The sequence below is a fragment of the Dendrobates tinctorius genome, unplaced genomic scaffold (assembly GCF_039654945.1).
Source record: "Dendrobates tinctorius isolate UK_male_01 unplaced genomic scaffold, ASM3965494v1 ptg000163l, whole genome shotgun sequence".
Classification (NCBI taxonomy): domain Eukaryota; kingdom Metazoa; phylum Chordata; class Amphibia; order Anura; family Dendrobatidae; genus Dendrobates; species Dendrobates tinctorius.
In genome coordinates, this window is record NW_027361830.1 from 4,348,845 (window position 1) to 4,375,552 (window position 26,708).

Sequence of the window (26,708 nt, forward strand, 5' to 3'; positions counted from 1 at the left end):
TGCACTATACTTTATGTCACCTCAAGGCAGAGTACACTGGCAGGATGACAGAGTGTGAAAGATTTGTGCCCTAACCAAACTTGTGTACCTTCTGTACCAACAGTATATACCTTTGCCAACCAAAGTTGGCTATCTTGTCATGGTCTCTATTTTTAGCTTTAGGCCACAGGTGTGTACCTGGTTGTGTTTTATGCAAAGTATTTCACCTTTTAACAAAAGTTGTGTACATTGTTATGAAATCACCAACAATAAACACAACTTTTTAGGTGAAATACTTTGCTTCAAACACAACCAGGAACACAACTGTGGCAAAAAGCTAAAATTTACCCACAGTTATATACCTAGTTTTGAATACCATTTCACCTTTTAAATACCCTGTATTTAACCTTTTTCGCCGCAGAAAGAAATGACAGACAACCAGTGTAAAATAATTTAACTTCTATTGAAAAATGTTTTTTTTAGTAAACTTTTTAAAAATTTTAATAAACTTGTTTAATAAAGCTTTGAAACCATAAAACTGGTCATTTTTATTTAAATACACACATTATAAATCTGTGTAGTGTGTGGTGGAAATACTGCTGGAGGGGCTGCGGGACACTTCGACACTGGGAGTGTGGAGAGAGGACTGGGATCGTGGTGGGGAAGGAACAGTTAGAGGTGAAGGTGTGGAAAAAACTACAGAATGGGTGGACATGTGGGAAGCAGAAGAGGTGGTGGGTGGTGGAGTGGAGGGTTGGGCAGGGACTGTAGGAGCAGATGATGTTGATGGCAAGTTGTATGGGGAAGGAGTTTGGTACGGGGCAGGTTGCTGGAAGTGGGGAGATGTCTGGTACGGGGCAGGTTGCTGGAAGTGGGGAGATGTCTGGTACGGGTCAGGTTGCTGGAAGTGGGGAGATGTCTGGTACGGGGCAGGTTGCTGGAAGTGGGGAGATGTCTGGTACGGGGCAGGTTGCTGGAAGTGGGGAGATGTCTGGTACGGGGCAGGTTGCTGGAAGTGGGGAGATGTCTGGTACTGGGGAGGTTGCTGGTACTGGGGAGGTTGCTGGTACTGGGGAGGTTGCTGGTACTGGGGAGGTTGCTGGTACTGGGGAGGTTGCTGGTACTGGGGAGGTTGCTGGTACTGGGGAGGTTGCTGGTACTGGGGAGGTGGATGGTGCTGGGGAGGTGGATGGTGCTGGGGAGGTGGATGGTGCTGGGGAGGTGGATGGTGCTGGGGAGGTGGATGGTGCTGGGGAGGTGGATGGTGCTGGGGAGGTGGATGGTATGTAATAGGAGGGGGAGGATGGAAAGTGGCTGGAGGGGGTGTAGATGTAATAGGAGGGGGAGGATGGAAAGTGGCTGGAGGGGGTGTAGATGTAATAGGAGGGGGAGGATGGAAAGTGGCTGGAGGGGGTGCAGGTGGAGTAACTACTGTGGTGGGAGGAGGAGGTTGGGAGGTAACTTGCTGGAGAGCAGCGTGGCATGAATGCATTACATGCATCTGCTGGGCAGGAGAGAGCGTTTCCATGCGCTCCACAACAGACCTGAAAAAGGTGTGGTTTGGCGAAGATCTTGCTTCTGAATGCATGGTTTGCAGAAGTGTCTTCACCTCCAGAATGCTGGAGTTGATCTGCTGATAGCCTGCGGAGATTTGCTCTGACAAGACTTTTAGACAGTTCTGGAAAGATGCATTCAGATGCAAGAACTCTGGCGCATAACTCTTTTCCTGACCCCTCTGCCGCTGCCGCCCAGTACCCGCAGGTGTACTAGAGGTGGCAGGGGCAGAAGGGTGGGGTAAAGGGAAAGCGATCTCCTCACCAGCAGATTCATGTAATGTAGGCGTCCACAATGCTCCTGTGCTGGTGGATGGGACAGATGGGTCGAATGTGTGGGAAGGCTGGCAAGGTGCAGATGTACCGGGGCGGTCGAAGTGTCCCTCGGTGCCGGTCTCCTCAGGGATCGCCTCAGAAGGGTCCAATCGTGCAGGCTCCCGAGTGCTGCTCACCGTGCTATGGAATAAAGAGAAAAAAAAACAATTAAAATAGTGACATGGTATGGCCCTGGCTGAAAAAAAAAAAGTTACATCTAAACATTTTTTTGTCACATGTGGTGTGTAATATTTACCTTCTGGTGAGCATTGTCTCCCGGAGGAATGACAGGGCTCGTGCATACTTGTACTTGCTCCTGCGTCCTCCAGATCCACTCGGGGCCCGCATCTCTTTATTGAACTCCTTCTTGAAACAATCCCTCACAGACCGCCACCGCTTCACAATTCTCTCCCCTGAAACGAGAAAGGACAAAGTGGTTAGTATACAACATCAGTGTTTCCCAAACTCCAGTCCTCATGGTCCCCAGGGGTCATGTTTTCAGGATTTCCAAAGTAAATAGAAATCCTGAACACATGATCCGTGGGGACCACGAGGACCGGAGTTCGGGAAACACTGGTTTAAATCAAGCAACCGGTACTGTATATACTTACGCTCTTTAATCTGGGCCCGAGCTTCGAGGCCCTCCCAGCGGTCCACAAGGAGCGAACAGATTTCCTCCCAGAGTCGTCGGGTAACGATCAGGTCAGCGTGGCGTCGGTCAGCCATATTCCAGAGCGGCTCCCTTTCTCTGACGAGATCGATGAGGCGGTCCACATCAATCCCTCCATCCTCACCGTCAGAGTCGGGAGCACGCTGTGAAGGCTGTTAAAGAAAAAGACAAAAATAACATAATTAGCCTCCACAAAAGAAATGAAATAAAAAGTGCAAAAAAAAACAAAGCAAAAATATTTATACTTACACGCTGGTGACCGCCGCGTTGCTGTCGCCGACGACCCTGGGAGGCACTGCGAGGACCTCTTGGCCGAGCACCAGATTGGGAAGACTAGAGAAGAAAACAAAAAATGTTATGTCTTTGGATGTAGGCATTTGTTTGCTGTGTGTGGTCTGCAGAACATTGTTTTCTATGTGTTGTGTGTAGTGTGATGTTGTGTTTCTGCGTTTGATGCAAAAAACTTACCAATTGTGAGCCCACTCCAAGTGTCTGTCCACCCCTTCCTTCTTCTTCTGGGAGCTCCTCTTCATCTTGTGATTCCTGTTTTGAAATAAAAGGCAATGAATACACATATATTACAGAGATGATGGATTTTGGAAATAAAAACTTACCGTCAAACGCTGACGATGCGAGGGAGGGCTCCCAGAAGATGTGCTGTCTTCCTCATGGCCAGACTCCATGGCTGTGGGTGGTGTTTCTGCTGCTGCCATTGCTGCTGCATCTATTGGGCGGCTGTTGAATAAAGAGAAACAAAGGGCCAATGAATATCTTGATATTCCATAGCCCTAGTTTGGAGGAATGGGGGATTTGATAATTACCGTCTCTCATCTGCTGCTGGACTCCCCTTCCCGTTGTTCAGCATGCTGCTCCATTTGGGGTGGTGCTGATGGTGCTGCTGCTGCAGATGTCTGCTGCCTTCTCCTGCTCCTGGTTCTTGGCTTGGGTGGCATGTTGGGTGTGGCTGAGGGTCCCATTGTCTTGCTTTTATATATGTCCTGTGGGCAGAGCTACTGAGCATGCTCAGACCAAAGAAACCGGATCCGGCCGCCGGATCCGGCTATTGCCGGATCCGGCGCATTGCGGCGCTCATAGGCTTTCATTGTATGAAAAAGCCGGACACGCCGGATCCGGCGTGTCCGGCTTTTTCGACGGAGACAAAAAACGTTACAGTCTCCGTTTTTTCCAGACGCCGGATCCGGCGAAAATCGGATGAAACGCATGGCCATCCGGCTCGATCCGGCTCTAATGCAAGTCAATGGGGGGGAACCGGATCCGGCATTGCATTTCGACGGATCCGGTTTTAGTCAAAAGCGCCGGATCGCGCCTGAAGCCGAAAACCTGATGTGTGAAAGAGGCCTTACACTTATCCACTTGATTCTTAAAAAATGGTGGGGCTTTAAGGATATCCAAAGTAGACATCTGGCAATCCTGGTAAAGTGGAAAAAACAAGGTAATTTACGATTACTATTACTCTTTGGCAACTATCACTTCAACTATATCTTTTGGCAATGTGAACTTTGGCTATTCCTTTTATCAATCATGATAGCAATATTTAGAAGAAAAACTCAATTGGTTACCAACCTGTAACCGGTAATTTTTGTTGGCTACCAAGTCACTGTGTACAGTAGTGAGGGATAAGAATTATTCAAGCTAAATTCCAGTAGTTTATTAATTCAGGCATTATGCAAATCTAGAGAAGCGGTCAAAAATCAATAACTTTGTTATAGTGTCTAGCCTGATGGAGATAAGCACACCTGTTAATAAATAACTTATTTGCACACCATTTTACACTAAGAATCTGGTTAGCATATTTGTGTGTGTCACATTTAATATTATTAAAGCGGTATTATCCCCATTATAAAAGCCACAAGCTTCCACACAGGGATAGGTAGTGAGTAGAGAAATATATTGCATTTAGGAGTGCATACACATTCTAGATCACATCAATTCTTTGCAGTGTTCCTGTAATATCAAGAATTAAGAAAACCTTACTTCCCATCCAATGAGTATGACTGATCACATGAGATTAATATTCAAACCCATATCAGTAACTATAGTAATTGAAAGGTTATTTTAACACTGAATAATTATGTTACAAAGCATGACTTCTCCCACTAGAGTATTGGATTGTAGTGGTTATACATTTTTTGAAGATGAAATTAGATTTTTTTTTTTAATTTCAAGGTCTCATGTTTTTAATTTTTGTTTCAACAATTAAAAAAGTACATAGAGTTAAAAACAACTACTCTATATAGGAAGGCTTGTCAATCACAGTACAAGGAGTAAACAGACTTAGCCTTACACAATGATTATAGAAAGTGACTGGTGAACCGAGGTTTCATAAATCCTGCCAACGCACTACTGGTTATACGAGCTGCGCACTCCTGATGATGCAGATCACAGCGAAACATACTGTGGAAGCAGTTACATTTTAATAATAGCCTGGAGTACCAATAAATAAGAAGCTGATTGTTACAATGGTACAGCCAAACTGCGGACATCCAAAGCATCACCGTGATACACATACTGTACTTGTTTTCGATCAGCTGTCGATGCAATACTTCTATGTTCATAAGATGTTAGTGAAACATTGATTTAACATGAAACTCCAGATATCTGGTTATTAGATTTTGTTTTGTATATAGTGGTGATTAAATCATCATTTACAATTGTCATGAGAATCTAGTAAAAGTTTTAACACTGCCCAGAGTATAGGATTATCATTCACCACAAGGAGATTTGTAAAAAGATGAAATGTATAACTTATCCCTGCCTGCTAGGCATAAATTAATGGAATTGCCATTTATTCTTAACGAGCCTGTGGTTTTCTAAATTAATATTTGCATAAATAAAATGTGAAGGTGCTGTTCATTGAAACTAATGTTACTGTAGATTTTATATTTTGGAATGTCTTAGTTACTCACCGGTTAACGGTATTTTTCGGAGTCCATGACAGCACCACCTGAGAGAGGGGATCTGCCCTTCTTAGGAACAGGAAAACCTACAGATACAAAAGGGCGGCACCTCTCCCACGCATCAGTTGGATTACAGAGTATAAAAAGAGGACCTCCAAGGTTAATGCATAATTATATGTACAACAATATCAACACTTAAATCTTTATCACCCGTGGATATGTACAAAGGGAAGACGTGCACACCCAAATTAACTAAGGGAAGGGAATCTATGGGTGCTGTCATGGACTCCGAAAAATACCGTTAACCGGTGAGTAACTAAGACTTTAATCAGTCGTCCATGACAGCACCACCTGAGAGAATTACAGAGAGTAATCACTACTTTAGGGGGGGGGACTACAGCCTGCAGAACCCTGATACCGAAGGAGAGGTCTGCAGAGGCACCCAAGTCTAGTCTATAATGACTATAAAAAGTGCTCGGAGAGGACCAAGTGGCCGCCTTACAAATCTGGTCGATGGAGACTTCCGACCTCTCGGCCCACGAGGTTGCCACGGCTCTGGTGGAATGCGCCTTCAATTTCTCCGGAGCTACTCTACCTTTTGAGGCATAAGCTAACGAGATTGCTTCTCTAATCCACCTGGCTAGTGTACTTTTGGACACCCTAAGACCTTTCCTAGGGCCTTGGTAGGAGACAAAGAGAGCATTGTCTTTCTTCCAGGGATCGATAGCTGCTAGATACTCCAAGAGGCATCTCCTAACATCTAAAGTGTGTAGCTTCTCCTCTTTCTCATTAGTTGGTTTAGGGAGGAAGGATGGAAGGACTATTTCCTGCGACCTATGAAAGCTGGAGGCTACTTTTGGTAAATACGCTGGGTCGGGTCTAAGTATTACCCTATCCTCCTTTACCTGAAGAAAAGGTGGGCGCCTAGACAATGCCTGAATGTCGCTTACCCTACGGGCTGACGTTATGGCTATTAGGAAAGCTATTTTGAGGGACAGGCTCCTAATAGAGGCCGACGAGATGGGTTCAAATGGCGCTTCTGTCATAGCTGTGAGGACTAGGTTCAAATCCCATGGCATGAGTCTATTCTTTACTATTGGTCTGGATCTACTCGCTGCTTTGTTAAATCTTTTGACCCAATAATTAGCCGCGATGTTGCAGCTGAAGAGGGCCCCTAAGGCGGATACCTGTACTTTAAGGGTACTGGTGGAGAGACCCAAGTCCAGCCCTTTTTGTAAAAATTCCAAGATCTGGCCTATGGGGACGGAATCACCAGTATTTACATTTGAGCTTTCGAGGAACCTTTTCCAAATTCTGACGTAAATCTTAGTTGTCACTACTTTCCTACTTTTTAGTAGAGTGTCCATTAGGTCTGGAGAGAAGCCTTTACTTTCTAGCAGTGACCTCTCAAATTCCACGCCGTGAGATGTAGGCCAGCCACCTGAGGGTGGAAGACCGGGCCCTGGGACAGAAGGTCCGGGATGTCCGGGAGAACCCAAGGATCGTCTACCGACATGATCCTGAGGTTCGAAAACCATGCTCTTCTGGGCCAGAACGGGGCGATGACTATGACCCTTGCCCTGTCTTTCCTGATCTTCCTCAACACTAGAGGAAGTAGAGATAGGGGAGGAAAGGCGTAGGCTAGCCTGAAGTCCCATTTTATCAGAAGCGCATCTACTGCCAGAGGAGTCTCCCTGGGGTTTAGGGAGCAAAACTGTGTCGTTTTCGAGTTCTCCTTGGTGGCGAACAGATCCACCACTGGCTGACCCCATCTCTGCACAATCTGAACAAAAATGGAGGTGTTTAAGGCCCACTCTCCTTGTTTTAACAGATTGCGGCTTAGGAAATCTGCCGCGATGTTCTCTTTCCCTCTTATGTGAAGAGCCGTGAGAGATAAAAAATGACGCTCTGCTAGCTGGAACAATTGTCCTGCCACCTTCATCAGAGTTCTGGATCGAGTTCCGCCTTGGTGGTTGATATAGGCCACGGCCACTCGATTGTCCGATAGAACTCGTACGTGATGGCCCTGTAGATACATAAGGAGCTCTTTAGCTGCGAGTACTACCGCTGTTAATTCTTTCAAATTAGAAGACATTTGTATCTGATCTCGTTCCCATAGGCCCTGGACCAGAATTTCTTCCATATGTGCCCCCCAACCGGAAGGACTTGCATCCGTGGTGACCACGCGGGTAATGTTATACTCCCAAGGGACCCCTCTAGACAAGTTATTTCTTTCTAGCCACCATTCCAGGGACTCTATTGTGTTTCTAGATAAGGTCAGTCGACCTTCTAAGTTACCCCCAAGAATCCTCTGATACCATAAAACTTCGCCCTGTAGAGTTCTCGTATGAACTTGGGCCCACTGGACTGCGGGAATGCAGGATGAGAGGGAACCCAACAGGGACATGGCTTTTCTGAGGGACATGGAGGGGTTGTTGGAGGCGTTCAGGACCCGCCCATGCAGGTGCAGCAGCTTCTCTGGGGGCAGGCGGCATTCCTGCTTTTTTGAATCTAGGGTTAGTCCTAGAAATTGTTGAATTTTTAATGGCTGCAAACGGGATTTTTTGATATTAAGTAGCCATCCCAACCGCTCTAGAGCCGCCGTTGTTTTCTGTAACTGTTCTAAACACTGCTCGGCTGAACTGCCTATTATAAGGAGGTCATCTAAATAGGGGACGACTAGAATGTTTAGCTCGCGCAGATGGGCCATCACTTCTGCCATCACTTTGGTGAATACTCGAGGCGCAACCGCCACCCCGAAGGGTAGGGCCGCGTACTGGAAGTGCTGGATTGACCCATCCAACTGAACCGCCAGTCTAAGGAAAGATTGGTGTGCTAGACCTATGGGTATATGATAGTAAGCGTCTTTCAGATCTAGGACCACCATGAAGCAGTTTTGAAACAGCATCTTTATTGCGGTGTTGATTGTTTCCATTTTAAATGGACGTACAACCAGGAATTTATTGAGGGCTTTGAGGTTAAATATAGCCCTAAATGAGTCATCTGGTTTACGGACCAAGAACAGGGGGGAATAGAAGCCTTTCCCCCTCTCTTCCTCTGGAACTCTCGTCAGGACTTTTTTGTCCAGCAGCTCGAGGACCTCGGTCTCCAGGGCAGCTTGTTCTAGCGGGGAAGAATTGAGTGGAGTTACCTTGAACCGATCTTGGGGAACGCAGGCGAACTCTAGGTGCAGTCCTGTAGCTATCACCCCCAGTATCCAGCTGCTATTCGAGATTCTGGCCCAGGCCGGGTAGAAGGCAGATAATCTTCCTCCTACCGGAGCCACTAGTCATTGGGGCGGCTTCTTATTATCCCGTGATGGACCTTCTTGGCGCCCCCCTCCTCCATACATGAAGCCCGTACCTCTGGTTTTTTTGTTGTCCCATCTGTTCTGATCTCTGGCCTGTCTCCTGCAGGAATACCCTTTCCTAGAAAAGGGACGTCTCCAGGATGTATTCGGCAGACTCGGAAATTTCTTTTTCTCATCCCCGGCCTTCTCTAACAGTTCGTCTACGACGGGGCCGAACAAGTATTCACCCTCACAGGGGATAGAACAGAGACGGGACCTGGCTTGGATATCTCCCGGCCAGCATTTTAACCAGAGGGCTCTTCGGGCCGAATTAGACAAGCTTGCAGACCTAGCCGCCATTCTTACTGAGTCCGCCGAGGCATCTGCCAGAAAGGCAGCAGCATTCTGGATAATTGGTAGAGACTTACGGATGGAGGCTCGTGAGGTTCCATCCTTTAGCCGAGAGTCCAATTGATCCAGCCAGACCATCATGGATCTGGCTGCGTACGTGGCTGCTATTGCTGGCCTTAGGGCGCCTGCTGACATCTCCCATGTGCCCTTTAAAAAGGAATCTGCCTTTTTATCTAGGGGGTCTTTAAGGGAGGCCATATCGTCGAAGGGTATAGATGACTTTTTTGAGGCTTTGGCTACCGCTGCATCCAGCTTGGGGGCCTTATCCCATCGACTTACTATTGGGTCCTCAAAGGGGTATCTACGTTTGAAAGCTGGCGGCATAGAACCCCTTTTTTCCGTTTTTTTCCACTCCCTGTCAATCAGGCTCTGGACTTTTTCGTTTAGTGGAAAAGTCCTTTGTTTTCTGGGGTCTAGACCCCCGAACATAATGTCCTGAGCAGACAGTTCTGTCTTTTTTTCTTCTACCCCCATGGTTTACCTTATGGTTTTAATTAATTTATCCATTTGGTCCAAGGGAAAGCAGAACAGGCTGGAATCCTCTTCGGAAGAAGAAGAGGAGGCCGAGGACTCTGAGGAGATATCTTCCTTCCTAGGGCCGACTGAAGACTCTGAGCCTGAAACACTAGCTCGTCTTCTTTTAGAAGAACCTTCTTTTGATAGGGCTTTTATTTCAGTCCTGATTAATTGCCTCAGGTCTGTAGCGAAGCTTGGAGCTTCTTCCGCTACCTGTATAAATAGGAAAGAGTGTAAGAGTCTGATACTCCACTCACGTTCTACCCCTCATCTCCGTCCCTACCGTCTGTCTCACGCAAGACTGACACAATCTCTTGGGGTGGCCATCTGGTAAGGGGCAACTACAGAGGGCACATTCCTTGTGCTTCTGCTTCCCTGTGGCCTTCTTCCCCTGAGAATCAAACACATAAGGGGACACTGCATCAGGGTACATTCTCGCAGATCTCTTACCCTTGCAGATGAGGACAGGTACCGGATCATGGGGGGCTGCGGGAGGATCCTTTGACCTAGAGGAACTGCTGTGGCTCCGTCCACTTGAACGTCCCTCCTTCCTCTTAGGTTGGTCACTGGGGCGCTTTGCCACGGGCTGCACCTCTTGTGGGTCCATGGGGGCTTCTGTTGTGTCCATCGCTGGGCCTCCAGAAGCACCTCCGCAGCGATGCCTTCTGTCTTAAGAAGGCTCCCCCTCCGGATTAGCAGGACTCTGTCCAGTGTTCGGGCCCCCCATTGGACCGCTCCCCGCGATCCTCCCCCTCCCCTTCAGGTGCCCGGCCCCCTCAGGCGGCGGGCGCGCATCGGCGCGCGTTCACCACAACCGGAAGTCGCCGGCATCTGACTTCCGGTTTCGGCGCTAGGCCCCGCCCCCTTCGCCGCGTCACTTCCCCGCGCGACAGAGGCCGCAGGGACGCGCGGCAAGAGGCTAGAACTGCGCCGCCAGCTCGGAACCGCCGCTCCCTTTGTGGGACACCGCCGGCGGCGCCCGCCCGAACGGACCGCACCCCCGGGGGAAGGAGACACAGGGGGACCCGCTTACCTCACCGGCCCGTGAAGAAGGCGACCGCCGGACCCTGTCTCCGCCTGCTCTTACCACTGCCGTGGAAATCCTACCCGGACCCACCGTGGCGCATCCAGGGCCCCCAGTGAGACCGAGGTAGGAGAACCCCCCGCTACCTGAGTCGGTCCGCTGGCCTGGGATTCGGTTATCCATGACGGACGATCTGTAGGGAGTTCTGTCCTTGTTAGGAACAGGAAACCAACTGATGCGTGGGAGAGGTGCCGCCCTTTTGTATCTGTAGGTTTTCCTGTTCCTAAGAAGTGCGGATCCCCTCTCTCAGGTGGTGCTGTCATGGACGACCGAATAAAGTTAATGTTTAGAATCAGATCACTGATCTGTTTACAGTGTTTATTAGAGAATAATTAAAAAGGGTAATTATAAAGGGCCATATCTATACTTTACATCTCAAACTACAATGGCACATTATGAACAGACAAAAAAAAATATCCTGAAGGAATAGAGTACATCTTTTAAAAGTTATTTGGCAGTCTAAACAGATTACTATGGTATATACTGTACTATATAAGTAATAATATGCTGTTGTAGTGAGTGGATTGTATGCATTAGACATGTGTACATGGCTTTTAAAATAGACATACTTCAATTTATACTCCCAGTCAAAAGTATGTCTACAGTTGAGTGGCATTTCTTCCCCCTGCCAATTAGATTCTTGGCAGTGTTTAGGGTACAATCTAGGAAGATTGTCCAAATATGGTGGGGAATTTCATAACACTGGTGATATTAGCATTTTCCTCGGAGTTTAACATAACACAGTCCACTGATTTGCCATCTGAATTCGACACACAATGTGATATCATAGGTTATGGAATGCAAGAGAACCACTGGTTCACCATTAGTGTCATACTTAAGTCTTTAAGAATTCAGTTTGCCTCCTAGAATAGATGAACTCGGAAACGCGCATAAATGATGTCATGGAAGCCAAGATATTTGGGAGTTTTAGCAAGGACTGGAAAGATGGGAGTTATAAATATATGTTTGCTCTTACGTGTAGTACACGTAGACTTGGGAAATAATGAAGTGCTATAAAAGTCTATATTCGCCCAAACTACAAAAGTTCAAAATAAAATCACCCCATTGTTGTTTGAACTAGATAGATGTGTGCAATATTTTATATATACACATTCCTCTTGGTATCTGTTATGAGCCATGTGATTAATGTTATGCTGTAATGTCTATTGTCTGTACAAGCCCCCTCTGAAATGTAAAGTGCTGCGGAATATGTCGGCGCTATAGAAATAAAATTTATTACTACGCACATAAAATATATACACATACTGTACATACACAAGATTAAAATTTATTTAATCTTAAGAAGAGATGTCTAGGCGAGGAGGACATGATTAACATGCACAAATACATAAAGCCCATTTAAAAAATATTGTTAAAAGCAGTTTCATGTAAAACCCTGGAAAAAAATAAAACCAGGAGGCATTCCCTCCGTCTGGAGAATAGAAATTCTCAGTTCCCATAATAGGCTAGACTTAGTTACCATGAGAACTAAATCTGTGGAACAGCCTAACTTGGAAGTTGGTCACATTGAAAATAGTCAATGGTTAAAAAAAAATGGGTGTAACTTTTTTTTTTTTTTTTATTTAAATCGACAGCGAGGAGGAAAAACAATTGCTCTCTTAGGACAACCTGGGTCATGCATTATGGTTGTACCTACACCCCACTCTCCTTATTCTTTTCCAATACTCAGTTTAACATGACGGCATCACAGAATCATGTTTTTAATAGTACTATTAAAAAACTGCAGTTTAGTCTGAAAAAAATCCTTAACACAAGCCCATTGACTGAAAAACTAATTATGATTCTCAGAATATGGCGACAAAATGTATATAAATTTGGTATTGCTAAAACCATACTGACCTAAAGAAAAAAAAGGTTATGCAATTTTAACTGCACAGTGGATATGAAAAAAAAAACCCTCAAACAATGCTAGAATTGCTTTTTTTTATTTTTTAAAATCCAACCCCAGATTTTACAATACATTTTGCAAATGGAATGGCACCTTTAAAGAAAAAAAAAAAAAAAAAAAAAAATAAGCCTCACACTGCTACGTTAATGGAAAGAAATACTTTATAGCTTTAAAAAGAAAAAAATATTGCAGATTCTAAGGCGTTTCAGTGCTTCCACTCAACAGTTTCAGATACACAACTCCTGTGTTGTCTCTAGTGGGTTAAGCAGGTGGTTTAACATTTTGTCCACTTCTTAGAGGGGACTTGAAGCTCTGTACCGGAATAAGAACCCACAAGCTATTTTACTTTAAAGGGGTTGTCCGACAAATGAAATTTTTTTTTTTTTTTTTTTAAAGGCATAGGTGTTTTTAGGGTACTCCCCCCTCTATCACCAGTGCGGATCCATTGTAGGAACAGAAGCAACATCTGCTCTTTTCGGAAGTCAACAATACTGCTGCAGCCGCTCTCAGGTGATTAGATGAGGGTGTCAGAGAAACAGCACCTAGTAACTTGACCACTGCAGCCAATCACTGGCTGCATTGGTACTGTTGATTTCTGAACGAAGCAGACACTGACCTTCGAATCGGCCCGTGCTGGATCCAAGGGGGTGCTTTAAGATGAGCATGCATCTGTTTAGAGCAGTGGTTCCCAAAACTCCAGTGGACCCCAACAGGTCATGTTTTCAGGATTTCCATAGTGTTACACATGTGAGAGAATTCCTGATGCCTTGATGATACTTCCATCACCTGTGAAATACTAAGGAAATCCTGAAAACATGACCTGTTGGGGTCCGCGAGGACTGGAGCTTGGGAACCAAATATCCATGACAAACAATATTAAAGGAAATTAAAGGAAAAGGAATTTCTCTCACTTAGACGCTTTCCTCCTCTCTAACCTGTCTGCTACACGTTAACCAAGCAATAAAGTTTCTAATTGACAAGCACAGGCAGCAATGCTAAACCTAATGAAAAATGACCATTGGCCTCAGATAAAACATTAAATCATAGAAGTAGAGGGCACATAGGTTTTAAACGGGATACTTTGAATATTTCTTGGGCAGGGAAGCATTAAGCATTAATTTAGGGTGAACTGGGTCAAGATATTCATGCCTTTTCACAAGGAGGTGTCATTTTTGGCATCTGGTCTTGCAAAAATGTAAAATGATAACTCGTGTATCAAGCAAAAGAAAAATAAATCTAGAATTTGCTAAAATACAGTTTATGGAACCTTACTACAAGAAGAAATGACCTTATATGCAGATTTAAGTGGATATATTGTTCAGAGTCAGTATTGAAATGCAATTTATGGGACCTAGAGCTCCACAAAAGCATGGCTAGCAAAGCAAAACAACTGCTAATAAGGCATGTGTGCTGGAAAGGTTTATGCATGGTGATTCATGTAGAGCAAGGAACACACTGACATTGGGGGCGTATGTACCAGGACTCTAAAGCCACATTCACACAATCAGCATTTTACCTCAGTATTTGTACGCAAAAGGAGGAGTGGATGATAAATACAGAAGTGATGACATGTTTCTATTATACTTTTACTCTGATTGTTCCACTCCTGATTTTGGCTAACAAATACTGATACCACATAATGATTATGCCCTTCAAGAATGTATACACATCTAAACACAAATTTTTCAAGTAGAAGAGGTGTCATGAAATTCTGAAGTTCTATTTTTCCTTAATTGGCTTTTGTGTGGCTTCTTCAGTAATTTCCTAATCATTTTTGCAATTTGTTTCATGATTTTCGTGTATTTTTGTGTCTGAATAATGATGAAATACTTTAAAAAAAAAAAAAAAAACTATAGTAAAACTCTCACAAAGATATCTGGACATCATCCAAAGTGTCTACCAAATGGAAAACGCCAAAACAAAGGATATATGTCACTTATTTTAGCCATTTGGAGTTTTTGAGACAACTGAAGGCGTTACAAGACGTTAAAAAGCCTGAACATGCGCAAGTCTGTTTTACATACAAATGCATATGTTCATTCTTTTTTGCGTTTTCTGACGTCGTGTGCACATACTTTAATTTTTAGATGGTACAAACTTAAAGTGAACCTGACAGCTAATATATGCTGCCCAGTGCAGGGGCAGCATGCATACGGCAGTGGCTGTATATTATCAGCAAGGTACACGCAAGTAGGCAGAGATCTGCCAATCCAGGGCATTGAGAAACCACCGTCAGTCCGTGAAAATCAGACCGCACGCTGATATTTTCCACGGATTCAATTACTTGAATGGCTGAGTGCGATCCGAAAACACAACAAAATTTTGTTAAATGAACACTGTTTTTTCTTGAAGCATTCGGGTGGTGATTTCGAATCTGTAATCAGAATTTTCCTATCAGCACCAATTCTGTATAATTTTATTTAAATAGATTTAAGGGGGTTTTACACATAGTGATATCGCTATAACGTCACCGATTTTGAAACGTGCTAGCGATATCGCTATGTGTGATACTTACCTCCGACCGGCTCCACCGCTGTCCACCGCTGATGGCGCGAGAATGTCCGGCTCCATTTCTCGTCGGGCGCTTCCTGCTAGCGCTGACGAGCGACGCGTGGAGACGGGCGGGAGGACGTCAGGATCGCTGTGTGTGAAAGGTGAGTATCGTGCGCTGCGTCACTGCTGCATCGCTATGAGGTCTGCCTGTGTAACAGCTCACTAGCGATCATTTAGCGGTGCACCAGCAATCCTGACCGGGTCGGATCGCTGGTCGGATCGCTGATGCATCGCTAAATGTAAAGGGGCCTTAAGCCTACATTGTCAAATTATAGTTTATTTTCGCATTTTAGTTGCTGGGATTGTTAAAACTTTGCACTGTTCTTATCAAGCAGGTTTCTTTTCATACTTTGTTGACAAACAGAGCGCTGTTGTTTTTTTCCAAGGTTGAGTAATCTTCAGGATCGGCACGCTTTGGGGCTTCACAGGTTACGTACCAAAAAGATTCATAATCTGACTGTCCTGTGTGACTATCAATTGTATATCGCAACTGATTGTGCACGCTAAGTTTTTGCACACGAGCAGATTTGGTCATAGGAGAAAATATCGGACACGTGCACAGGTGAATGTTCAGCGCTATATTCAACTGATAACTGCGGCGAAATTAGGCGACAGACTACTACTCCCATCTTACTGCACATGCTGCCACTAACAACGAGACCAGGCAGCATCTGGTGGGAGTATTCATCAGCCACCACCTGCACCATAAATAAATTTTTTTTTAAAAAAAAGCAGCGTGGGTTCCCCTGCATATTTGATAACAAGACAGGCAAAACTGACAACAGTGGGCTGATAACCAGCTGACAGCTGAGGGTATCAAAAAATAGAGGGGTCCCCACATACTTTTTTTTTTTTTTAATCAAATAAAAATAAACCTTTGGTGTCCCCCCCATTTTTTACTACCAGCCTTGCTAAAAACAGACATCTGGGCGTTGATATTACTAAGCCGTGGGCTTGATGTCATCAGACAATACAAAGGTGACATAAGACCCCACAAATATTACTTCACTTACCACCGCCACAAAGCAAGTGGGAAGAGCCGGGCAAAGCGCCAGATTGGCACATCTAATAGATGCACCTTTTCTGGATGGCTGCGGGCAGCTATTTTTAGGCTGGGGGGATGGGGTCAATATTCATGACCCCTTACCAGTCTGAGAATACCAGCCCCCAAGTATCTGATTAAGCAAGGCTCATTGACAAAAATGGGGGTGGGGGGGCGCTAAGGCTGTTTTTTTTCCTTCAATTATTTATATAAATAATTAAAAAAAAAAAAGTGTGAGGATCCCTCTATTGTTTATAACCAGTCTTGCTGAAGCTGACAGTTAAGGGTTTTAGCCCACAGTTGTCTTTTTTGCCTGGCTGGTTATCATAAAAAGAGAGGAACGCATGCCACTTTATTTACTTATAGCTCATTCGGCGGTTGATGAATGGTGCCAATCAGCAGCTGCCTGCTCTCACTGTTATCAGTTAAATACAACTCTCATCATTCTCCCCTGTTCACGATGATCACAGAGCGAGCAGGGGAGAATGATGCGAGCGGTATCATCCATGTGTCATCAGTGTGCACGTGTGCAGGACATTTTGCTTCCCATGCTGCTAAAAAAAAAAAAAAAAAAAAGGTCCGTGGAAACACACTGACGTGCACAGACCCATTCACTTATGTAAGTGTTCCGGCACGTGTGAAAACGGTCACCACACTTATCGGACATTATACGTCAAATGAATGGTGGTATTGAAAACAGCTTGTTACAACAATCTCTCAAATGTGTAGGTTGATAGAAAAATTTAAAAATGTTAATGGCTCATTGAAGGGGAGTGAAAAGCAAAAGCGCAAAAAATAAACTTTCCCTGGCACTTCAGAATTAACATTTCAGCAAAAACTAATTACGTCTCAATATTCACATTGTATCAGTATTACAGACAATGTGATAGCCAATTATGTTAAGGAGTTTAATAAAAGCAGCCTCTAACAGCTCTCAGAAAATGGTGCATTGTGTGACCGCACAAGGAGACAACTACATAGAAAACAACCTAAAATGCCTAAATTCATCACACAATATCAGTGTATCCAAAGACATTCTGACCCACACACCTTCATGATGGATCCTACAGGATGAACTCTCTAGCCAAGCTGTCATTTTTGATGTTGTAACAAACTCCCAAGACAGTTCTACTTCTAGTGACTGCTGACCCGTCGGTGAGATAAATGCACACGGACAGTTCAATTGTAAAAGTCCCATGTTGTCCATTTAATAGAAACAAGTGCGCACAAATCACTTGTATATAAAAAAAACACGAAAATCATTGCCCTAGCCACTTTTGATTAAGCATGCTTTCCTTAAAAACACAGCTGCAAGCTCTTTTTCCTATAATTTTTCCAATATAAAACTAGATTTTTTTTTTCCCGAGTGCTGAACTTGATCCTGGTTCACACTGCCAGCTCACCTCCAGCTGCCTTTACCAAGTTTCACACTAAACCCCTTGTTTATATCAGTGCTGCAATTAAGACTAGGCCAAGAGGAGACGTCCCCATGAGGGTGCCAAAAGTGCAAGGCAAAGACCTGACTTTCTGTCACTCTGCTTTAACTAAACCCTCATGCTTTTTCCACCGTGACTGGTATGTATGCAAACACACAAACATACATACATACGCAGACACATCAACCCCCCCTTCTTCCAACCCCGCCCTCCCCCCCCAAAAAAAACAAAAAAATCAGTGGCCATTTCAGGACATTTCCACAAACCCAAGCTTATTTTCAAGTTGGCGAGTGGAGGGGTTCTGCCATACTGAAATCATTTCCAGAGCTAAATTGGGAAACTTGAGGCAGCTGGGCAATGTTACAGCTGGCTAAACTGAAGCGTGCAATAAAAGGCAGTGTGAATAAGGTATATTGAAGCTAAATTGGATTCGTGTGAAAGGACATTTATTTTGAAGGTCAGAAAGGGAGAATTAATGAACAGACTAAATTAAATTAGGTCAACCACATCTCGAAAAGCATGTTTAAAACATGCGGCAAATTTAAAAATGCAGGAAACGCTGATTTAAGCTGGTCACATAATCTCAGGATAGGTTTTCAGTGAAATGTGCATAAATGGCACAAACTATATTTTATGTAAATACTAGACTAAGAAGCCGCTCACATCTCATGTCCATCTGAAACCATATTCACAGTAAGACGCTCACCATAACCATGACACAATGAGTGATTTAGCAAAATTATGATTTACCAGGTCATCCAAACTCCATATACTTATAGATTTATGGTATTTGGGCATTTCCAGAAAACTTAGCACAACTCAAAACTGGTCACAGTTACAGTTCATGTAAAATACAGGGTGGGCCATTTATATGGATACACCTAAATAAAATGGGAATGGTTGGTGATATCCACTTCTTGTTTGTGGCACATTAGTATATGGGAGGGGGAAAACTTTTCAAGATGGGTGGTGACCATGGTGGCCATTTTGGATCCAACTTTATTTTTTCAATGGGAAGAGGGTCATGTGGCAAACTTATTGAGAATTTCACAAGAAAAACAATGGTGTGCTTGGTTTTAACGTAACTTTATTCTTTCATGAGTTATTTACAAGTTTATGACCACTTATAAAAAGTGTTCAAAGTGCTGCCCATTGTGTTAGATTGTCAATGCAACCCTCTTCTCCAACTCTTGAAACACTGATAGCAACACTGCAGAAGAAATGCTAGCATAGGCTTACAGTATCCATTGTTTCAGATGCTGCACATCTCATGTCTTCATAGCATAGACAATTGCCTTCAGATGACCCCAAAGATAAAAGTCTAAGTGGGTCAGATTGGGAGAACTTGGTGGCCTTATACTGGAATTAAAACTAAAAGAACCAACCAATATGTGTCACCAAAAAGTGGTTAAAAAGGATGCCAATTCAGTGGGTAATCCCTAAGGGGAAAGAGGACCACCTGAATGCATCATACAGGATATAAAATGTTGCTAGTATTCCGTATCAAGCAACAATTTATCTAGAGGATACAGCATAAATTAACAATTAGCACACAATGTCATAGCCAATTGCATATATAAATTAATAACTAGACCAAACAAATTTATGGTCACAATAATACCAATAGATGAGATGTAAAAAAAAGGAACAATCTCACCGGTTTGTGCAGACGGCCAGGAGTCTCCAGGGATACTCTGTATACACACAGGAAGATCGCGATAGGGGGACAATACCCTGTCAAATCCCTAAAAAAACTAGCAATCATCTGATCCCCAAACTCCCGCCCTGACAAGGGCAGTCCACAGCTCACCCTATAATGCACATGCCCTGCACTTTCCCTTAGAGGAGTGTCCCAACGCGTTTCATCCAAGTAACTCTTCAGGGGACTAACTTGTTAAAAAGTGCCATAGTGCTAAAGCTCAAGAGACATAAATCCTCCTACTCAATGCTGTCTGCAGAGAGTGGAGGAAAGAGGGCATATTTATACACTAATGTGCCACAAAGAGGAAGTTGGCATCACCAACCATTCCCATTTTATTTAGGTGTATACATAAAAATGGACCACCCTGTATAATGCAGATTTCGTTACTCTATAAGTCATCTTATTTTTTTAGGCTGGCCCATCACCCAACGTGGTGGGATCATTCAGTGCCTTTTACACAATCCTATAAAAAATACTGAGGTTTGCCATACAAACAATATATTTTGTGCCATGGATACCATCAATCTGTATTACCTATGGTACAGAGAGGTACAGACAGGTTCAGAGAGAATGGTGGCAAATTTCTTGGATATGCCATCACTGTCCAAACAAGTAGAAGTTTGATCATAACGACTCCTGCCAATTGCTAAAACTAAAATGGGAATATTGCCAATGAGCTGACCTTGTAGCATGGAGTCAACAGAAATGCCAGTGTCACAGCACTTAACGTGCCCACAAACCTCAACCTGTCAGACAGTAGCCATAAGAGTTGATCTTCTGTTGATCCCTTTGAAGCAATGTAATAAAAATTTCAGTCAGACCCATTTCTGAAGAAAGATTTGCAATTTAGGTAAAGAATATTTCTTTTTAGGCCTTGTTTAGACATCCATTTTCACACGTCTTCTATCTGTGTTTTTCATGGATACAATACACATCCACATATCCATTATAGTCTACAGTGATGTTCACACATGACAACGGGACATGTTTCTTTTTGATCCAAGGTATGCACTACTCTATCCCAAGTCTGAGTCTATGAAAATCAAGGGTCCGTCACATGGATGCCTTCCATGTGTTATCCATTTTAACAGGTAGGAGAAGCTGTGAAATTTTACGGTAATTTATTTTTCTGTATGAGAAAATCACTGATGAAGTACAGATGGTAAAAAAATAGACAAACTGACCAAACATTGATGGAAATCGGTCAGTTTTCAAGTACATTAAAAGAACATCTGAAAGAGGACTCCCATATGATTATGATCTTGATGTATAACATAGAAAATGTATAGAAAAAAAAAACAGCACTTGAGAAAGTTAGTCAAATGTGACTAGGTGCAAGCTATGGAGACCGCAATATTATAAAAATAACCAAGAGCAGCAGCACTGAGAGCATCAACTTAAATGTGGACACTGAAATTAATTTGGAACTGCATTACTGCTGTATAAACTATACTTAGTGTCATAGAATGGTAGAGTTAGAAGGGACCTCCTGTGTCATCTGGTCCAACCCCCTGCTCAAAGCAGGATTCACTAAATCATCCCAGACACGTCTGTCCAGCCTCTGTTTGAAGACTTCCGTGGAGGGAGAACTCACCACCCCTCGTGGCAGCCTGTTCTACTCATTGTCAAAGTTTTTTTCTAATATCTAATCAGAGTCTCCTCCCATTCAGTTTCATCCCATTTCTTCTAGTCTTTCCTTGTGCAAATGAGAATAAAGATGATCCTTCTACAATGTGACAGCCCTTGATATATTTATAGACAGCTATTAAGTCTCCTCTCAGTCTTTTTTTGCAAGCTTAACATTCCCAAATCCTGTAACCGCTCCTCATAGTACATGGTTTTGCAGACCGGTCACCATTCTTGTCGCTCTTCGCTGAACTTGCTCATGTTTGTTGATGTCTTTTTTAAAATGTGGTGCCCAAAACTGGATACAGTATTCCAGATGAGGTCTGACCAAAGAGGAGTAGAGGGCAATAATGGCTTCAAGTGATCTTGACTGTATGCTTCTGTTAATACATCCCAGAATTGCATTTTCCTTTTTTGCTGCTGCACTACACTGTTGGCTCATGTCCAGTTTATGATCTATTAGTATACCAAGTCTTTTTCACATGTGCTGTTGCTTAGCCCTATTCCTCCCATTCTGTAAATGTTTTTTTCATTTTTATTGCCCATATCTAGTACTTTGCATTTTTCCCCGTTAAAAAACATTCTGTTAGTTGCTGCCCACAGTTTATTTATATCTTTTTGAATCCTCTCTCTGTTCTCTAGTATTAGCTATCCCTCCTAGCTTTGGGCCATCAGCAAATTTAATCATTTTACCCTCAATTCCTTCACCTAAATCATTGATAAAGATGTTGAACAATACAGGGCCCAGGACAGAACCCTATGGCCCTCCACTTGAGACATTTTTCCAACTGGATATGCAACCATTTACGACAACTCTTTGGGTCCGATCACTAAGCCAGTTATGAATCCACCTAACAGTTGCCTTGTCCATTCCATACTTAGTCATTTTTTTCAATAAGGATGGTGTGAGATACTTGGACAAATGGTTTGCTGAAGTCAAGATATACTATATGTACAGGATTTCCCTCATCCACCCAGTCAGTGATTCTGTCATAGAAGGAAATCAAGTTTGTCTGACATGACTCCGTTACAAACCCATTCTGACTCTGGTTAATCACTTCATTCTTATCCAGGTACTTAAATACATGTTGTTTAATAATTTGTTTCCTGGTATAGAGGTCAGACTCACCAGCCTATAGTTTCCTGAGTCTAACTTTTTCCCCTTTTATAAAAGTTGGACAATTTAGGTGTGCCCATCTGCCACCACAATGCGGATCCCATTGTAGATGGAAACCTACACTAAACTTAACTCTTATATTTTACTCATTTTGTCAAGAGGTGCTAGTCTGTTATTGTTTTGTAGCATATACTTGAAGGTAGTGACTGCCTCCATATTTGGCAGACCAATTTTAACTGACCTTTAAATTAGAAGACCTTGGCTCCGGAGTGGCAAGTTTGATATTGTAGGCTCCAGTGAACAATGGGATATGCCTTAATAAGGTACATGGCCACAAATTGGCCAACTTATGAGTAAGTAACTATATGATAAGTCTAATAGCAATTTAATAAATTTAATGTTCACATATACCGGCTTAGAGCAAACTTGGGCAAACTGCGGCACGCAGGCCACATCTGGCTATTTGGCTGTTCTTATCTGGCCCAAGGACTGGGACAGCAAAAGGGCTGGAAGCAGTGACCCTGGGGCCACACGCCACCCTCTCCATCTTCATCCCAATTTCAGGGATATCTGCATCATCAGCATGCAGATACTGTTGAATAGACTGCTGGAAGAGGAAGCCGTTGGCCGAGTCTTTCACCATTTACTGTATTTTTCAGACTATAAGGCTGGTTTCACATTTGCGTTTTTTAGCGCTGGAAAAAAACGCTAACCTGCGCATGCGTTTTTTCCCCTATATTTAACATGGGTGCGCATACCTGCGCGCTTGTAAGCGCATGTATGCGATTTTCATGCGCTGCGTTTTTTTGGGGTGTGCGATTGGATTTTCCAGACGCATCATGTTGCATTTTTTGGCCCTGCAAAAAAGCGCATGCGCACATATGCGCACGTTTTGCGCTAAAAATGGCCATTATAGCCTATGGATGCGCATATGTGCGCACTGGCATGCTCATGTAAGCGTTTTTTTGCATATGCGTTTTTTTTTTTTAACCATGGAATTTAGGGGTTTGGGTTAGAGTTAGGGTTAGTTAAGGGGGTTTAGGGTTAGGGTTGGGTTTTGGGTCAGGGTTAGGGTTAAGTATGGTTTGGTTAAGGGTTAGGGTCAGGGTTAGGGTCAGGATTAGGGTTAAGTATGGTTTTGTTAAGGGTTAGGGTCAGGGTTAGGGTTAGGGTCAGGGTTAGGGTTAAGTATGGTTTTGTTAAGGATTAGGGTCAGGGTTAGGGTCAGGATTAGGGTTAAGTATGGTTTGCTTAAGGGTTAGGGTCAGGGTTAGGGTTAGGGTCAGGGTTAAGTATGGTTTTGTTAAGGGTTAGGGTCAGGGTTAGGGTCAGGATTAGGGTTAAGTATGGTTTTGTTAAGGGTTAGGGTCAGGGTTAGGGTTAGGGTTAGGGTCAGGGTCAGGATTAGGGTTAAGTATGGTTTGGTTAAGGGTTAGGGTCAGGGTTAGGGTTAAGTATGGTTTTGTTAAGGGTTAGGGTCAGGGTTAGGGTTAGGGTCAGGGTTAGGGTTAGTTAGGGTTTAGGGTTTGGGTTAGGGTTAAGTATGATTTGGTTAAGGGTTAGGGTCAGGGTTAGGGTTAGGGTTAGGGTCAGGGTTAGTAAAGTCATGGTTTGGGTAGTGTGAGGGGCCACCTAAAAATGTTGGAAAAAAACGCAAACGCGGTAAAAACGCACTAAAAACGCATACAAACGCTTAAAAACGCTGCGTTTTTTTCATGCATGCTCATAAAAATGCTTGAAAAAAATCGCAGCAGTTGTATGCTTTTGTATGCGTTTTTTCAATGCGTTTTTTTGCGGGAAAAACGCACTGCAAAAAAAAGCAAGTGTGAAACTAGCCTTAGATGCACCAGACCATAAGACGCACCCTAAACTTTCAGAAGTAAAATAGGGTAAAAAAAATAATGTGTCAAATGGGGGTCCGTCTTACAGTCAGAATTCAGCTTACCAGGGAAGGGATTGGCAGAGGTGGAGGAGTGGTAACAAGGGTCATTCGGTGGTCCAGGCAGGTGCGGTGGCCTCCGGGAAATCCCATCCCAGGCTCGTGCGGTGGCTGGGGCGGCTTGCACTCTGTCCAGGGGTGGCAGCAGCTCTCTGTGTTCATCAAAAGCCAGAAGCCCTGCAGCTCCATTGTTGCGAAGCAGAGGCCTCCAGAAAGATGGCCACCAGGGGCAGCGCATACTCAGATTCAAATCTCGGCAATAAGATCTCGTCCCGAGATCTCGGGAGACGGGATCTCGGGACGAGATCTCATTGCCGAGATCAGAATCTGAGCATGCTCTGGCCCCGGCGGCCATCTTTCTGGAGGCCACCGCATCACAGCAACAGAGCTGCGGGGGTTTCCGGGCTTTGATGAAATACCGGCTGAGCCCCCTACGCAGCACAGAGCCCCACTGCCGCTACACCACAGAGCACAGCCACCGACGCACCACAGCCATACCATTCTGGGAAGGGAGGCCGAATCGGGCCACCGCCGCCACAGGATTTGAAAGTATATTGCGACCATAAGACGCACCCCCCATTTTCCCCCAAACTTTTTTTGGGGAAAAAAAGTGCGTCTTATGGTCCGAAAAATAAGGTAGCTTGTGTGGCTGAGTTTCTCAGTGTAGTAGACGCAATGACAATTAGATCACAACTGCTGTGAAGCCTCAGTTTGCAGGGCAAAGAATGGAGCTGCGCACTGAGGGAAAGGGGCAAGGAGAGTAGTATTTATTTTGTCATTCACTTATGGGGTGAATAATGGGGGCCACCATTTTGTGTTTGATGACTGTGGGGCTCATATAGTGGGGTTAATCATGCTGTATTTTGGGACTGTGGAGGATCATACTGTGTGGGGGTCATCAATCTGTTGTGGGGGCTGTGAGGAATCATACTATGGAGTCACTACGCTGTGTTGGGAGGGTGTAGGTGGTCATACTGTTAGGGTCGCCAACTTGATGTTTTATTTTTTTCAGGACAGCTTATTAAAAAAAAAATCAATATTTTTTACGGCCATGTTGGAAAACCACAATAAAGCAAGATTATAAGTGATACTTCTCTACAATTCATAATTGTGATATGAAGACATGAGCTGCATTTACTGTAAAATTATAATTACAGTTAATATAATCTGCATATATTTCTTCAACTTAAAAAAAAATCATGGATGCCTTAAAAAAAAAAATTTGGAACAGGGCAAATAAGTGCTTAATTTTTACAGAACGGTTATATGGTTTCTGGATGGTTGCCGACACTGCATACTGTGTGGGAACTATGGGGGCCGACAAACTGAGTTGGGAGGATGTGGGGGCTGTCATACTATGTTGGTGTGATCATAGAGTACTCGGGGCTGTAGAGGAGAATACTGTGTGGGTCACACTACGTGGGGGGACACAATTGGGGCAATAATACTGAGTTGGGAGATATGTGGGGCATTGTGAGAACCATCATACTGTACTTACTATATCTATATGTCACTAGAGTAGAGATCCTTTTAAACCTAAATAAGCCTTACTTCAATATTGTACATGATCAAATTAGTTTAATATGCCATTTATAAAAGTAGTGCACACTGGGGTTTCTAATGTATTTTCAAAACCTTTTTTAGAACTTCAAAATAAATGAACTAATATAATTTTAATTTAAAGAAAATATGGAATTACTATGACTTTTCTAAAAAAAAAAAAAAAAAAGGTAAATATGAAAATTGAACAACGCCAAAAACACAGCCCAGAATTAAGTTTTTGTCTTCCTCACTTACATATTGACCTCAAAATCCCGCAGAGTCCCATCGCAGTCATGTTTGTTTAAGCACGGGTCAAAAAGTGGCTGAAGTGTAAGAGCAAGAATCCAGACTTTCTTTTTTTCTCTCCTCAATTTCCCACAAAATTGAGTAGGTTTTATATTACAAATTATTATATTATTGCACCGTGGTGTCTGTTTCCATGGAGCGGCCTGGGTTTTGCTCGCGCACACGTCATTCACGTGGGATGCGACGCTACTCCTCGGCGCGCTACCATGGTGACGCTTCGGTGTATGTGACCAGCGGATATGGGCAACTGCGCATGTGCCGTTTTCTAACCAGTAACGCGTCACTACTACATCTGTGATTGGTTTATCAGCATATAAATATGCATGAGTTCCTTCTATACACGCCCCACGGAAGAAGGCTAGCACAGAAATGAGCGTAGGGACCCTGGCAGCACGTGTTATATAGGTATATTATGCCCTCTCCTGCATTTTCTTTTCACTATAGCACTTTATATTTCAATGTTTGCACCATCTTGCACTTATAACGTTGTCATTTTGTTTACACTTGGTACCATAGGACTTTAGTCACCCATTGATTACATTGCAGTATAGCACTGTGTGTTGTAGGAATATATTTTTTCTTTTTTGGCATTGGTTCGTGCATTTAGATATACTGTACTTGATGCAGGTATTGTGGCTATTCCTAATACTTGAATTTTATGTGCTCCAGTTTTTATCAGCTATATCATTTTTTTAATATTTTTGCTTAATAAAATATATATTTATATTATTCTATTGCACCTTGTCTTTGTGGCACATTTCTTTGTAGGATTTATTTATATTTGTGCTTTGCAATATAATT

At 43.5% G+C, this 26,708-nt stretch overlaps 2 protein-coding genes across 7 annotated transcripts in view; both read right to left on the reverse strand.

Moving 5' to 3' along the window:
• The window catches only part of GMDS (GDP-mannose 4,6-dehydratase), a 944,793-nt gene that overhangs the window by 406,000 nt on the left and 512,085 nt on the right, over positions 1–26,708 (reverse strand). The gene's annotated exons all lie outside the window — the stretch shown is intronic.
• LOC141052842 (uncharacterized) lies at positions 286–4,719 on the reverse strand. Its single transcript, XM_073550142.1, has 2 exons — positions 3,132–4,719; positions 286–3,060 (listed from the first exon to the last, which is right to left on the reverse strand). The coding sequence occupies exon 2, from the start codon at positions 2,147–2,149 to the stop codon at positions 545–547; it is 1,605 nt and encodes a 534-aa protein (XP_073406243.1). The 5' UTR covers positions 2,150–3,060; positions 3,132–4,719; the 3' UTR covers positions 286–544.